Here is a 14,349-nt window from a genome sequence, read left to right as displayed (position 1 = left end):
AAAACTTGCACAATTGTTGGCTCATTTCTAAACCAGTGGCGCTCCGCGAGAGAATATTCGGGCTAATGAAAACACCGGCGCACGACATTTTCATATGTTTTAATAACACACTCCGGCACAGCAGGTCTCATCAATATTTATCGTGCGCCGTAAACAATCGTGATGTGCGCATATTTTCCTTTCAGCGTTTGCGTAATTTGCATTAAACAAGAGTTTTCCAAATAAACTTTATAAAATACTTTCATTGCATAAAATTTTTTTTTTCAAATCAATTGCACCGAGGAATTAAATGAAATTAAATAATTATAAGATTTTTGTTCTTTTATATATTTGACGCAAATATAAATTGCAGTCATTCTTATACCAGTGCATGTATAGAGACGACAGACAAATTAACGTGATGCATGCGGCTTGATCTCATTACGAGCTCTTCTCGTTACGCCAATACAGCACATTTGCATGCACATGGAGTTGATACAATTTAATTTAAACTTTCTTTCCTTTATCCTGCATGCATGTATATTATTCTCATTTTGTGCACTCCGATGCCTTATCGAAATGGTGTCAATTCGACTCGGAGAGGACGAAACAGCTAATATTGATTTGTTTAACTCGGAGATTGTTTCGCTTTTGCTCTCGAGAGACTGATAACAAGACTTGTGGTGAATCTTTGTAGTAAGAATAATAAACCTACAGAAAAATCAGCTAAAGTGAATGGCATAATGTTGGATTAAAAAAAATATTCCAGCATTTCAAATAAATAAATATTATAGTTAACGATCAAAAGATCTGCCATTCACATTTTGTTGTTCAAGACAGACGTTAAGTTGCTTTAGAGCAGGTAATGCCTTGTATGTAGCACTTGGAATGCCCTAAAGCCAAATTATTATTTAACTCTGGATGTAAAAGGCAACTTTCGCCCTGTCTGCAGCTGGACTGTAAGTAATGGTCCGACAGTTAATGTACCCAGCAGGCTGCTTACTTTTTTTTGCGTTTTTTCAATCAGATTTTAATTTGTTTTTGGAAAATATCAAACAAAAATTATAAATTATGTTAAATATAAAAAAAATCAATTGAATTTGATCGAGGATGCAACAATAAATGTTTCTTATCCAATTTAAGCGTAGTCATCAAAATAACAGTAGCTTTTCAAAGGTTTTCGAAGAGCGGCGAGTCGTTCGTTCTTTTATCAGACCGGTAACCTTTGACACCCTGCGAGTAAAATGCAGGCGAGAATCTGGGTCACATCCAGTATAGTCTGTCGTCGCCACGAGAGCAGCAAATTTATTCGGATCATGAGAAAGAGAGTTGCTGCCGGGGTCGATGTTATCAATCGTTGGGGAGAAAGAGAGATATCGGGGAATCAATCGTCCGGTAATTAAAAAAATATTTACACATAAAATATGTGAAAGAACAGAGTCGTGCTCAGCCACACCTCTAATAACAATTTTAAAGAGGAAATAAAAGGCGCACAAATATATAATAAATAACAAATCGCAAAACGCCAATAGCGAAAATCGTAAAAATTCATGTCTCTCTCAGACGTTTATAAATTAAGTTGCGGCGGCGTGAAGTTATGAAACGTTGTTTTATGGGTTGAGAAAGAAAGCCGGTGTTAAATAATATTTCATATACATTTGGCGTGCCGGCGCGAGTTGTTTCTGCCGTGAAAGTGCGCGCGGTGCGACGCCGAGAGAAAAAAATCACGAATGCATTTATCGCCGAGTGAAAAAAAAACATACGTCCGCCGGCGTAGCACCAAAGTTAATTCTCCCTTATGCTTATTTGCACTAGTTGAAATGGCTGGGCTGTAAAATTAAAGCGCGAGCGCTTTTCTTATCTTCTCTGCTCTCGGCTACTTTATTATTATTGTTGATAAGATAGGCCGTCGCGAGTACTAGAGAAGATGCACCTATGTCGAAGAAAGAGAGAAATGGAGGCGTTATCTTCTTTTCTCCTCAACGTGTGCATAATTAGCGGCTGGTTTTGTGCAGTTTGTTTCGCCAACAGAATAAGAAAAGCCCGCAAAAGAACAATTACTCCGCGGTTTCATTGTCAAACGGCGCGGATTATCTTGGGAATCGCCTTAAGTTATATGCTCGGAGAATAAACTGCACGAGTCGCACATCCTTTTTGTTTTCAAAATTACTATTGTTAAAATTTTGCATGTGAATGTTTGATTAAATTTTCGGGTGTACCAGACATTTGTGGGAGATCTTCATTGGATTTTAAAACAGGAGGTAAGTTCTATTAATTTGTGTAGTCTAATAAAAAGAAAATTAAATGAAAATAAAATAAATGATATAAATCAAATGATCCATTACTCTACTGAAATGATTAATTTGTATGCACTGCAGATCAGAAAAAAAAATACTTCAACTTCAAACGTTTTTTTTTAATTTACTCAAATTTTTAAGCTGTTGAAATATTTAATAATCTAATATGGAAGTACATTGGCAAATTCCATTTTTAATAAATCCAAATTATAAATAATAATTCGGCTAACTCTAGTGCATTCGAGTAGCCAAAAATTTAAGTATTTCATGGATTTAGATAAATGCAAATAAAATTTTATTTTGAAATATATTTGCAATTTCAGCATTTTGCCTTCAAGAGCAAAGCTTAGGACATTTTCAGACACGTGAGCTTTAGCTTTAAGCCTCTTTTTGCTTGATCATGCTGCTCAATATTGACTATTTGACTATTTCATGTTGCACATCCATTTGGAGAGGACGGCGGGCCAGTCTCTCGGCGGCAAAGACCGTCTTCTGCCTCACAAGAGCGACACAATATTAAAAACGGCTCCAAGATGCAGCGCTGCATTAAAAATTCCGCTTCCTTTCACAGCTTGCAAGCGCCATTACATCGAGCAAAAAATAAAAAAAGAGAAGAGCTCCGACAGCATTTTTTTCCTCTTCTTTCAAAAGCGCGGCATAGAGAAAAGAGAGGGATGCATTATTATTATTATTATGGTTATCCTCGAAAGTCGCAAAGCCCACGGGCTCTGTACATGAAAATAATAAAATGCAACTCGCGCGCGCGGCGAGTGCAACGCTCTCGCGCTGCATTTTATTAATATCTCGGTGCATATTATGCACACGGCGGCCGCACCACGGGGTTTGTCTCAGCGCCAGAAATGCATTCTCGCATGTATGTATGTGCACGGGCCATATATACATGAATATGCAGCAGCCGTGTTCTCTAGGCGCTGATGATATCATAAATTTTATCTGGCGAGTCATTAGGTGGTGTGTTATTTGTGCATGCCTCCGGGCGGCAAATGCACCGGATCGATTTTCGCTCTCCTAGTGTGTGTGTTTTGTCGTGGGTGGGTGGCTCGGCCGGGCGGCTCCTCCGTATTGAGTGAGCCAGCTTTTATGCTTTTTCTGTGTATACTCTCGGCGAGGTATTATATTTTCACAGAGAGCCTTTCTTGCCACTTTTCACCAAGCATCTCTCATTTTTGCCCTCGCATTGCTTTGTTCAAAATTTCCTGTTCGCCAGGATTCACAATTTCAACTCGAATTTCCAAAGAAATATTTTCCCAAATTGATTTATATTTTTAGGAAAGTATCATAATTTCTCATCATTAAAAACAGCATAGTTAATTATTTATCGAGCAATAAAAGGGACGCTTATGCAATTTTTTGGCTGGTATTATTTCTAATTCATTCCATTAATGTTGGATTTAATCCGAGAGTAAAATAATTTTTGAGGGTGGAAAAATTTATAAAATACCATTATTAAGAACTTTTGCAAAACATAAATTATTTGTGCATGAATTTGCAAAAAATTTTGAAATTCGCACTAATATTTTAAACGCAAAAAAAAACACACACAATTAAAGACTAGTATGTATTAACAAAATTAATAAGTTTCCTCAGTTAAATTTTTTGCGCTTTTCGAAAAATTAAATTAATCACCTCAAATTAAGCTATTATATTTTCCTTGCAGCCACTTAATTTCATGATTATTGATCTCCATTTATTTTGCGAACAGCAGAAAAAATTAATTAAGTGTCTAAGATTTTCAAATTTCATATCACTTGGTCTAAATAATAAAGCTGACTTTCTTCAATTTAATTGTTGTGATTTTTGTCAGGATTAAAAATTTGAATTTGAACTGCTTTAAGGTTTTAAAATATACATTTTTCAATATCTTATTTGGGTTTTTTTTATATTGATTGATTTTTTATTAATTTCATTGGTTCACTCTCTTCTATAATTTGTGTTCATAATATATGCAAATTTTGTCTCAATTTAATTTTTCTCACCGTGCAAAATAAAAACATGTTTTTATTTTTTGTGCTTCCGCCTTTCAATTATCACACCATGATGGGGGTTTTATCGGACACCATATTTTTCTAGCCCTCTCTGGAATAAAAAGGAAAATAGTTGTGGCGTCGCAAAACCCTTGCCGAGGTCATCCACGAAAAACGGCGTCAAAAATCTCTCGCGCATTCTATCTCGCGCCGCCCGTCTCATTTAACTGCACCGGCGCCAAGGCCGAAAAAGCTCTCCAGCGTTGATGAATCATTGACGTGCATTGTTTTCCAAAACAAAAATAAAAAGCGGAAAAAATGCAGTCAACAGTGTTATCTCATCTTTGCTGAGTAAACTCTTATTCGATTTCCAATCAAATTTGCTGCACTATGCGGAATTAATTTTTCAATTAGTCTGTCACGCGCAGAATAATTGTATTTTTTCAATATTAATCATTTTTGCCGCGGCGATTGATATGCGTGCTGGTCTATTTCGATTCGTGCAAGCGGCTGTTTATAGAAGAGTTCCCGCGAGAGAGTGAAAAAGATGGTCACGTGGCAGCGCAGGTCGTGATGCAATGCACTTATTAGAGTGCATTATTGACTGCCGACAACAGACGTGACGAGCAAATCAATGAGCGAGCGAGAGAACAGCGAGCGCTATGGCATGCAGTGATTGAGATGGAAATTACTGTGCGCAGCCAATAGAGCAAAATACAAAAAAAATCATCAATATTTTCCACTGGCATTATTTAATAGGCACGGTCAGACACGGTTACGCCAAAAAAATTCATTATGAAAATTCTATAAATGGAAAAGAATTATAAATTTAAAAAACTTTAATAATATTAGAATTTTATTATTAACAGATAGTTATATTTTTCATTTAGTAATTTATTAAAATATTTTTACATTTTTGTGTTTTGTTTTGTAATTATTAAATATAAGTAATATTTTAGCAAAATAGTGTTTGTTCTTATATTTTAGTTTTGATGTTCCAATCAAAAATATTCTTTGATATTTTAGTAGAATTTTTATTCAAATTTATATGCCAAACTGATATTGTTTACAATTAAGAAAATTTTAGACATAAAATGTCTCTCTAGTAGCCTCTTTCGTATTTTATTGCAGGGATAAAAAATAACATTAAGATTTAAAACGATATTGTTCAATCTGTTGAATTTACTTGTAAATATGATGATGGCCTCTGTGATTCAATCAAATTAAAAGCATTTTGGAACCAACTATTTTTGTTTTGTTTTTAAATCGCCCTTGCTTTTCTTCGAAACCAGAATGACTCTTTGGCTGGCCGGCCAAGGCACTCGCCTCGAGACTCACCACTATCAGTGCAGCAATTATACATGCGTGGTGGTGAATAACCTCTTGCGAATCATTTCGCGCACATGCCGACTGTTTACAGAGAAGAGGCGGCGGAGCGACTCGCAAATATACCTCGGAATAAAAACAAGAAAACACTCATTTATTTAAAAATTTTCTCTAAAAAATCTGCTGACGTGAAAAGTTTACGTTTGAAATTAATTCCGTCAGATTTCTCGCGACATTTATATATTTGGCAAAAGAGAAAGAAATTAATTTCCATGAAAAAGCAGAAAATTTTAAATTTTAATCACTGCAGAAATCTCGTGTGAATTCGCACGAAATTTTGTCATAAGTTTTATATAAGAGATAAGAAACGCCGCAGTTCCTAGAGCATTACATCAAAATTAAGCGCGGATTTTTATTCACAACTTTCTATTATTATATTGTTGCGGAGGTAAAAGGCGCTCTCGAGGCCGGAAATACAGCACAGCGCCTTAACCAGCAGAGAAAACATGCATATCTGACGCTCCATCTCTCTTTCTCGTTTGATTTTTTTACGCGGAGAAATTCGTATGGGGCTGCAACACCCTAAGACTTTTTTCCATATCGAGTGTAACGGGACCGGCGGTACAGATATTTTTATAAATATTGAAATTTGATACCGACCAGACACGGGAGGAGAGAGAAGACCTTTCGGGGTGCAACACCTGGGGGTGGCGTGTCGGCGACCGAACACACACAAAACTACCTGCTGCCCACTTTTTTACGGCCGGACCCGGCCCAGGATTACAAAACGTGTACATTCACGCTCATTGTTCCTGCAGGTTCTCTCTGTGGAGCCAGTTTTTGCTGCTGGATATATAATATTGGTTGGTTTTCTTCTGCTGGGTAAACATTTTTTTAGCTTGACCAGCTACACAGACTGTCGCCTTTGAGAGGTTTTAGCCTGGCGACGTGACTGCCAAAATAAGAAAAAACAAACTGGGGACAAAGGGAGAAAAAGGGAGGACCGTGGAAATTCCAAATTTCGGCTGCCAAACTACTTAAATACGGCGCCGGCTTAGTGAACAGACGCGCCAAAATTTTGATTGTTTTTTAAATATTTAACAAAAACTTTAACAAAACCAATAATTTTTAATTCTCAATTTATATAATATATAAATTTGATTGAATAAAAATCAAATAAACAATAAAATATTTTTTTAGCTTAATTTAATGAAATTTTTTCTTATCATTTTTAGTTTAGCAATTTTAATTTAAACGTTAAAAAATAAAATATGAATCATTTTTTTTTTTAATTAAGTGGCTCTCTTGTATTTAACAATATTATTTTTCACAAAACTTATAGAGCTAGTCTTTGATTTTAAAATTTGTAAAATTGAAATTTGACACTAATTTTAAGGTGCCTCTCTGTAATTGGGACAATGTAGGGGCAAATTACGAAACACCAATTACCTTTAATTGAACCTGCCGCTGCGTGAGCTGAGGACGGTGACACTTCCACTTTGGTGACAGAACTCCACATTTCAAACATTTAAGCAAAGTTTGAGGTTCTTTGGCACGTCGGCATAAATGAATCGGGACAAAATCCAGAACCGCTTTCGGACACTTTCGATATCACCCGGCAGCCGTATGCACACACATGACACTACTTTCGTTTTCACTGAGCACTTGTGCAAATTAATTCGACCCGACGAAATGAGAAATTCGATTATTTTTTCGACGGATTTCCGTTGGGCTGCTGAATCGAGTGTCCGGCGCTGCCGTGTTTGTCCAAGAGTTTCGCACCGCCGTGTGTATATATCCTTCCTTAAGAGTCCATCCGCGAACACATACTGTCTATATGAACGGTGAGCCGCCTTGTGTCTGTGACACACTTTCGGCAAAAGCAGCGCATGCAGTGCTAGATGGCGCTTCGAGAGAGTGCGCGTTCGACGGGCGGGCCTGCCTGCTCTTTTGCTATACCATTGGACCTGTCGGAGGTGGGGGTCTTTGGCCCGACACAACACCTTCCAGGGTTCCTTAATTCTCCACATACAGGGTAGCCGGTAAAAGCGAATTTAATTAATAATTTAATATGAATTTTTGAAATTGTTATTTATTTTTTGGTAATATCATAATAATTTATTTAATTTTGAGAAAACATGTAACGGGTAATTATTTTAATCTTTTGTTCCAAAAGTTGATCAACGTGCAAATCACAGTTAAAAATTAAGATTTTAACCTTTTGCTGAAGAACGAATTTTAATCTTGAGGCAGTTTTCCTTGTTTTCTGAACAAAAAATATTTATTTTTGTTTATTTTGTCCATTATTTCTTAAAAACTAGAAAAGTAAACTTAGAAATTTTGATCAAAAACGCACCTCCACTATAGCTAAAGATTTTGCTAAAATTTATACAAGATCAAAATGACCCCATCCGCTTAGTCAACCTAAAAATTAAAACGGAAAATTTGTTTCTATACATTTTAATGAAAACTGCTAAAATTAGCATAGGGCTTGAATATTTCAGGAATTTATGCAAAAATGCGGGACGTATTATAAAAATCAATATAAATCTGGATTTGAATTTATCTTTTATTAAAAAACGGTTCTGCTAAATCATGATAATTTTTCGTCACCTTTCAATTTCAAATTTAGATCTTCTCTCTCCTTTCCTCATTTCTCTCAGCTTGACAGTTTTCAAATTTCCATCTCCCTCGGCGCGATGAAAAAGCGATTTAAGAGGGACCTCTGAATGATTTGTGAGTGCTACGCTGGGTGTTAGAGATACTTCCGTGCGATGCATTATTCACAATCTCCTTTTCCACGGCACAAATAAATGCATTTATGATAATCGGTCGCTCCTCTCTTTCATTTTCCTTCGCCACTCTCAGCGCAGGATCATCAGATACATATGTGCTCTTTTCTTTTGGACAAAAAACGGCACCGTTTTAATAAATTCAATTTTCTTATCTTCGAAAAGAACCGTTCGTTCTTTCTTTCAGAACCCGAATGTTAAAAAAAAAAAAAACACTCACCCGCGTGCATGTGAGAATATTTTTTTTACTTGTTAAGGTTTTTCCGGGCCGCTCCAGGCTGAGGTTTTTTTTCCTCCGAGACAAAAAATTCTCTTATTGCACCACGAATACGATATATATATTCGGCAAGTAAAAAAAACCAGGGGTCCGCTATATATGCAAGACAAAAAATTTACTTTTTAGGGCCGCCCCGTGAAAATAAAAGAGCATTTTATTGAAGGGCGGCGGCGGCGGGGGAGGATTGATTTTTCTTTCTCCGCATCTCATGCACTGCACACATGCCGCTTTTTTCTCATTTGGTGCGGGGTGAGTAACAATGGGTCCAGAGATGGGTGTGGGTCGTGGGAGATGCTAACATAACGGGACCGGCGCGTTGCAGGATAATAGACTGCATGCATGCTAAGATGGGTAGAGTGCATCGCCTCATGCACCAGCACAGGATATATATTTTTATATTAACACATTAGCTCCTTTCCTCTCAAGGCAGGCAGCAGCCCGTGAGATGCTGCACGTTCGGGGTTTTATTAACTTCCGATCGTAGGAAGTACGAATCAATCAATTGGCGGTGCTCTCGAACGGTTTTTATTAAGTTCCCACGCTCAAATATGCAGCCCACTCAAAATAAACGGCGGTGTGAAAATTGTTGCAGTATGTTTCACCGAAGGTTAAGCACACAAAAATAAAGTTTAGTATTTAAAAAAATTATCTTTTAAATATTTTATCAATTACTTGGTATTTGTTTGACATGTTTTTTATTTAATTATATATGTTCATCTTTTTTTTTAAATTTAAGCAAATTTAAAGTTTTTGCCTTCATTCATAAAGTATTTAAATTAAGTGTTATTGAAATAAACATTTTGTATGTAAACATTCATAAAAAATATATAGTGATTCTATAACATTACAATTATGACAAAATACACCTACAAACATAGATTCATGTTGATGGTGGTATCTTCTAAATGATTAATAACATTTATTATAAGTTAACATATAAAAAAATTGGAAATTGTCTTAATAATGTTACCATTTTTTGTGTATCAAATATATTTTATTGAAAATTTCAATCTTTGTAGATTTTGTTACTTTTACAGTTCTGCAAAGGCAGTTTTCACTCAACCAATTAGTGATTTCTTTTACAATTTATTTCCTTTTATAATTCATAAACATTTTGCATGCCTGCGGATTCAATATATAAGTCAGGTGCACGAAAATCACTTCTCTTTTCTGCAAGTGTGTAGCTGCCGGTAGAATTTCTCCCCAATTATTTGCTCAGCGAGTTTGCACAAGCAGCGAGGCGCACGTAGTACATACACGTTGACAATAAATATCGGCGCACACAGAGCTGGACAACTTTCATTTATTTTTATTCCTGCTGCGCTCACCAGTCTCAAGCTCTCCGTCTATATTTCAATTAAATTGCAAAAATCAGTTCTGCACGTATGTAAATATTTGCTATAGAAATTGAAAACTTCCACCTAAAAATTTTTAATTGGCAAAAATCAAAATTCATTCTGATAATAGATCTTTGAGAATAATGTGGCAATCTGATTCAAAATCTTGACTATTTTGACTTTTTCCTTCAAATTGCTTTTCTTAGTAAATATCCAGCTAAAATTTTAACATTAAATTTTGCCTTTCTATAGGAGAAAAGGGAACTTCTTCTCCAGATTTTGAATAATATCCAAAGTTCAATTCTTTAGACGAGTGTCAAATTACATCAAAAGTAGATAGGTTGTTCGCTCTCATAGAGAAAGAAAGAGCATTCTCGCATTTTATTTATTTTTATAAGTACGCTCCAATCTACTGTTATAATCCCCAGCAGCAGGTCATACAAACGTACAACAGCTTGGCGGCTATCAATTACCAGCCAGCCGGTATCAATTACTCATATGGAAATCAAGTAAGCTGCAGGTGAAAATCTCCGACGCGAGTTGCGTCAGCACGTGCATGTATGAAATATAACTTCTTACATTAAGTGAGAGCAGGAAAAAATTAAAATGGCAAAACCACCCAGGGGGGTTTTTTTAATGAAGATTTTAAACGAGAATTTCCTTTTTCACAGAAAAAATAAAAATAATAAAATGTGTGAAAAAAAAATGAATCAATCGTCCGAGTCCCGCTGCGTAAAGGAAACGATCTTCCTCTCTGCTTTTATACCTTTTCTAAAAGGTTGTAAAACACGAGTGATTAAACGTGTTCCTGCGAAGCGTGGAAAAGCCAACGCGATATATTGAGAGAGGAGAGGTTAATAAAATCACACACAGCGAGCGGTAGTCTGCGTGCAGGGAGGGGAGACGTTCTCAGGTAGTGAGGTAGACCTGCCTGAGATTGCTCAGGTAAATCGGTCCCGTTATGGAGGCAAGGACCGCTCGTAGCCCACTGACTGACTGCCTGACTGATCCACGAGCGCACACACATTCGGCGGCTCGATCAAAACTCGCGACAACAAACGGACGTGAAAAAATGCTGACAATCAATTAATAAGATAGAAATCTCAATTAGTTGAGACCACACACCGTAAAAGTTAATATTTTCATCCGCCCAAACTTCAAAACTGTTTATTAATTAAAAAAAAAAAAAATTAAATTTTGAATCGTTTGATTTTTTTAATAAGTATTTAGATGATTTTTTTAACTCAAAAATTGCCTTCAATTAATAAAATTAACATTTGGTTTCATTCATTTATTTCTATAAAAAATAAAGTAATTTTAAAGCTAGAATTGAATTAAAATGGGTTTGATTTTATATTTTGTTGTCAATAAGTAATTAAAAAAAAAATGACAGGCATAAAAACCATTTAACTTTTTTGCTACTACGATTACTTTGGATTTTATTTTTGCAACTGTTTCATTTCAGATGCATTGCTTTATATCCTTTAAAATTTTTGCAACAATTTCCATTTCCTTGGAAGTCAAGAATTAATTAATTCTGGCCATTTCTGACAAGAAAATTAAATTTCAAACAGCAGCTTTCATCTGCAGCAGATTCAGGAGTCTTATTTTATCTCAAAACAGAAAACTCACTGTCAGCTTTTCATCAACATATATAATATTTTATGTCCAGCAACTCAAGAGTAGAGTTGTGGCGTGCGGATTTGATTCTGCATGTGAAAGAGATTCTGACGGACAGGCACGCAGCCAAAAAAAGTGAAGGGAGCTCGCGGCCAAAATCGCAGGCGGCATGATCGAGAGGAAAAAGACGGCAGGAGAATAATCACGTGACTCGCTCCGTGCGTTCACCGCCGCTGAAAATTTTGTTGCGAAATTTCATCACTTTGCCCCGTTTGAAAAAAAAAAACGCTACAACCGCTGCTGGTTTTTGTCAGGCGGACATACATGTGGGCAGGTATAAAGAAAGGTCTGGAAACAAACTTTTGCAGTTTTTATACGTTATATCTTGAAAATTAATGGATTTATAGCAATGTGAATCATATATTATTGATTGTTTTTTCATTATCTTACATCGTTAACTTTTAAAAATCTTTAGCAATTAACATCAAACAAATTTCTGATTGTGTGATTAAATGTTTATTTTCTTTTATTGATAGCTGCATAAAAGCATGTCAATTATTATTATAAACAATATTATTGCTTAAAAAATACATATATTTATATTCAATGATATATTCAATTAAACGTTCTTTGAAAATAATTTTTATTTAAAAAAAAATAATATAATGAAAAAAATTTTAATTTTTAAAATTATTTAACATTTACAAAAATATAAATGATAAGTAAAAAAATTTATTTTTTACTAAATGTGTTATATTATTTTTTTATGAGACACTAATATAAAACAGCAACATTCTAACAAATGGTTGGTAGACAAAAGACTTGTCACTAATCATTAATTTGCGCAATTGGTGATAAAGAGAAGACGAGTCTAATTAGCTGTAATTAGCAGCGCCATTTAAGCACGGCGCGAATTCAACGCTTTACAAACAAAACACCGCCCGGTGAATTATTTCTTTTCTAAGGCTTTTCTTCTACGGTCTAATAGCAAAAACACGAATTGAGACGATACAATTAATATTGGCCAACTACATGAAACGCTCATTCTTTCCGGCGCACAGGAAAGGAAATTTACCAAGGCACATCCTCTCCACTTGCTCTGGCTATATAATTGCACCGCTTTGCATAAACACACTGTTCGTATGCAATTTAACTGTCAGTATTGCAAGTTTTTTTCCCGGCTTTAAAACAATAGTGTGCCGCTATTCGGAAAAAAGAGGAAGATTTGTTTCTGAATTGTCAGAGAAAAACCGTTTCATCCCTGCTGAAGAAAAAGAAAAAATAGCGTATTTTGAAGTCAAATTATTTTTGAAAAATTGAAATAAGAGAACAATAATTTTACATAATTTTGCATTTTTTGATGAAAATCTTGCCCTTTCATTGCTCTACAATCGTCTCCTTGATTGCCTCAAATTTTTTATTTACATTCTTACCCACAACTTGTTCAAGATTCCAAAACTTAAGTACAATTTAAGGAATCAATTCCATATTTAGTTGTTTGTAAATTCTCTTCGGCAAATATACAAAGCAACATTTTACAATTTGCTGATTTTCAAATTGTGCGCCAAAATAAAAAAACAAATAATTATAAAATTAGACTTTGATCTCGGCTGTATGCACGTGCGCGCCTCTGATGTTTTCTATTATTTTCTTGTGTTGTTTCGCGAATCGGCGGCAGCTCAGGTTGGACACACTCGGGATTGCTCAATCGTTTTGATAATAGTAAAAATAACTCTTCCCCATATGGCTGCGAAAATATAATGAACGCGCGCGCGAGAGGAGAAAGTGCTGCGTGTCTGCCCAGTTCAGAAAATGCAAAACTTACAACGGCGGTGGCTCAATAGATTCAAATTGAATGAAACACAAAAAGATCTCGTATTGAAAAAAGATGCCGAGATTTATTTGGGCAGAGGCATTCGTATATACAAAAGATCCCTCTTTTTGCGCGGCATCTGCGTGAGTGATCTCGCGTGTCGGACAATAAAAACTGCACTTTTAATACTTCTCGGAGAAGAGTGAGTGTTTATTTAAAGAGAAGGAGCAGTTTGCTTTTGTTGCAGCTTTTGAAAGGCGTGAAAATCAGTGCTGAAGAGGAAATAACAGCGGCATCCTTTTGCAGTTCATAAATTGAAAAGAATTTCTTTGATTGCTAAAATTTAACTTTTAATTGGAGATTTTCCCCAAAAAGGTGCAATTATCGTTAATTAAATTTAAGCTCAGTTAATCCTTAAAAAATAACGGGATTTAAATTGCGATAAAAATAAATTGTTTTTCCCAAAAAAATTATGGTTTTATTAGTTTTATAAAAAAAAAATGGTTTCTAACTAAATTGTTTTTAATAAAAAAGATTTACTTTACTAAATTTTTTCCCTGAATAATTACATGTAAAGCAGGTTGTTGTTTAATCCTGACTGAGATTAAAAGAAAGTTACTTTTTTTTGCGAATCGCCGTTTTAAATCAGCAATTTTATTGCTTATAAAATTTTGCCTTATAATTCAAATAAGATTGTAAAATTTATAAATGTTTTTTCTCTATTTATTTATTTTTTTAAGTGCATCTATTTAAAAAAGTGTCCCCGTTCGAAAATATTTGGCATAGTAACTGCTCTCCTCAGGTTGAAAATTTAATTTATGTTCTTTTGAATTGCTCAAAAGAATTTGATTTAAGAGGCACCAAACCGTCAAAAATTAAGGTTGCAGCTCATTAGTTCATTACTCATCACTTAGACGAAAATA

General features: G+C 35.1%; 1 protein-coding gene across 3 annotated transcripts in view; it reads right to left on the bottom strand.

Moving 5' to 3' along the window:
* The window catches only part of LOC132193658 (probable nuclear hormone receptor HR3), an 86,534-nt gene that overhangs the window by 38,841 nt on the left and 33,344 nt on the right, over nt 1–14,349 (bottom strand). Inside the window, exon 1 of one of the 3 annotated variants that reach the window (XM_059614467.1) lies at nt 7,037–7,450. The exons of the other annotated variants lie outside the window; for them this stretch is intronic. Within the exon in view, the coding sequence (XP_059470450.1) occupies nt 7,037–7,115 (79 nt within the window). The 5' untranslated portion in view covers nt 7,116–7,450. Of the gene's footprint in view, nt 1–7,036; nt 7,451–14,349 lie in introns of those variants that run through there. 3 annotated transcript variants of the gene reach the window in all.

The sequence above is a fragment of the Neocloeon triangulifer genome, unplaced genomic scaffold (assembly GCF_031216515.1).
Source record: "Neocloeon triangulifer isolate White Clay Creek 2 clone unplaced genomic scaffold, ASM3121651v1 ptg000004l, whole genome shotgun sequence".
Classification (NCBI taxonomy): domain Eukaryota; kingdom Metazoa; phylum Arthropoda; class Insecta; order Ephemeroptera; family Baetidae; genus Neocloeon; species Neocloeon triangulifer.
The sequence above is the reverse complement of the archived record's forward strand: the minus strand, read 5'-3'. Positions and strand labels throughout refer to the sequence as shown.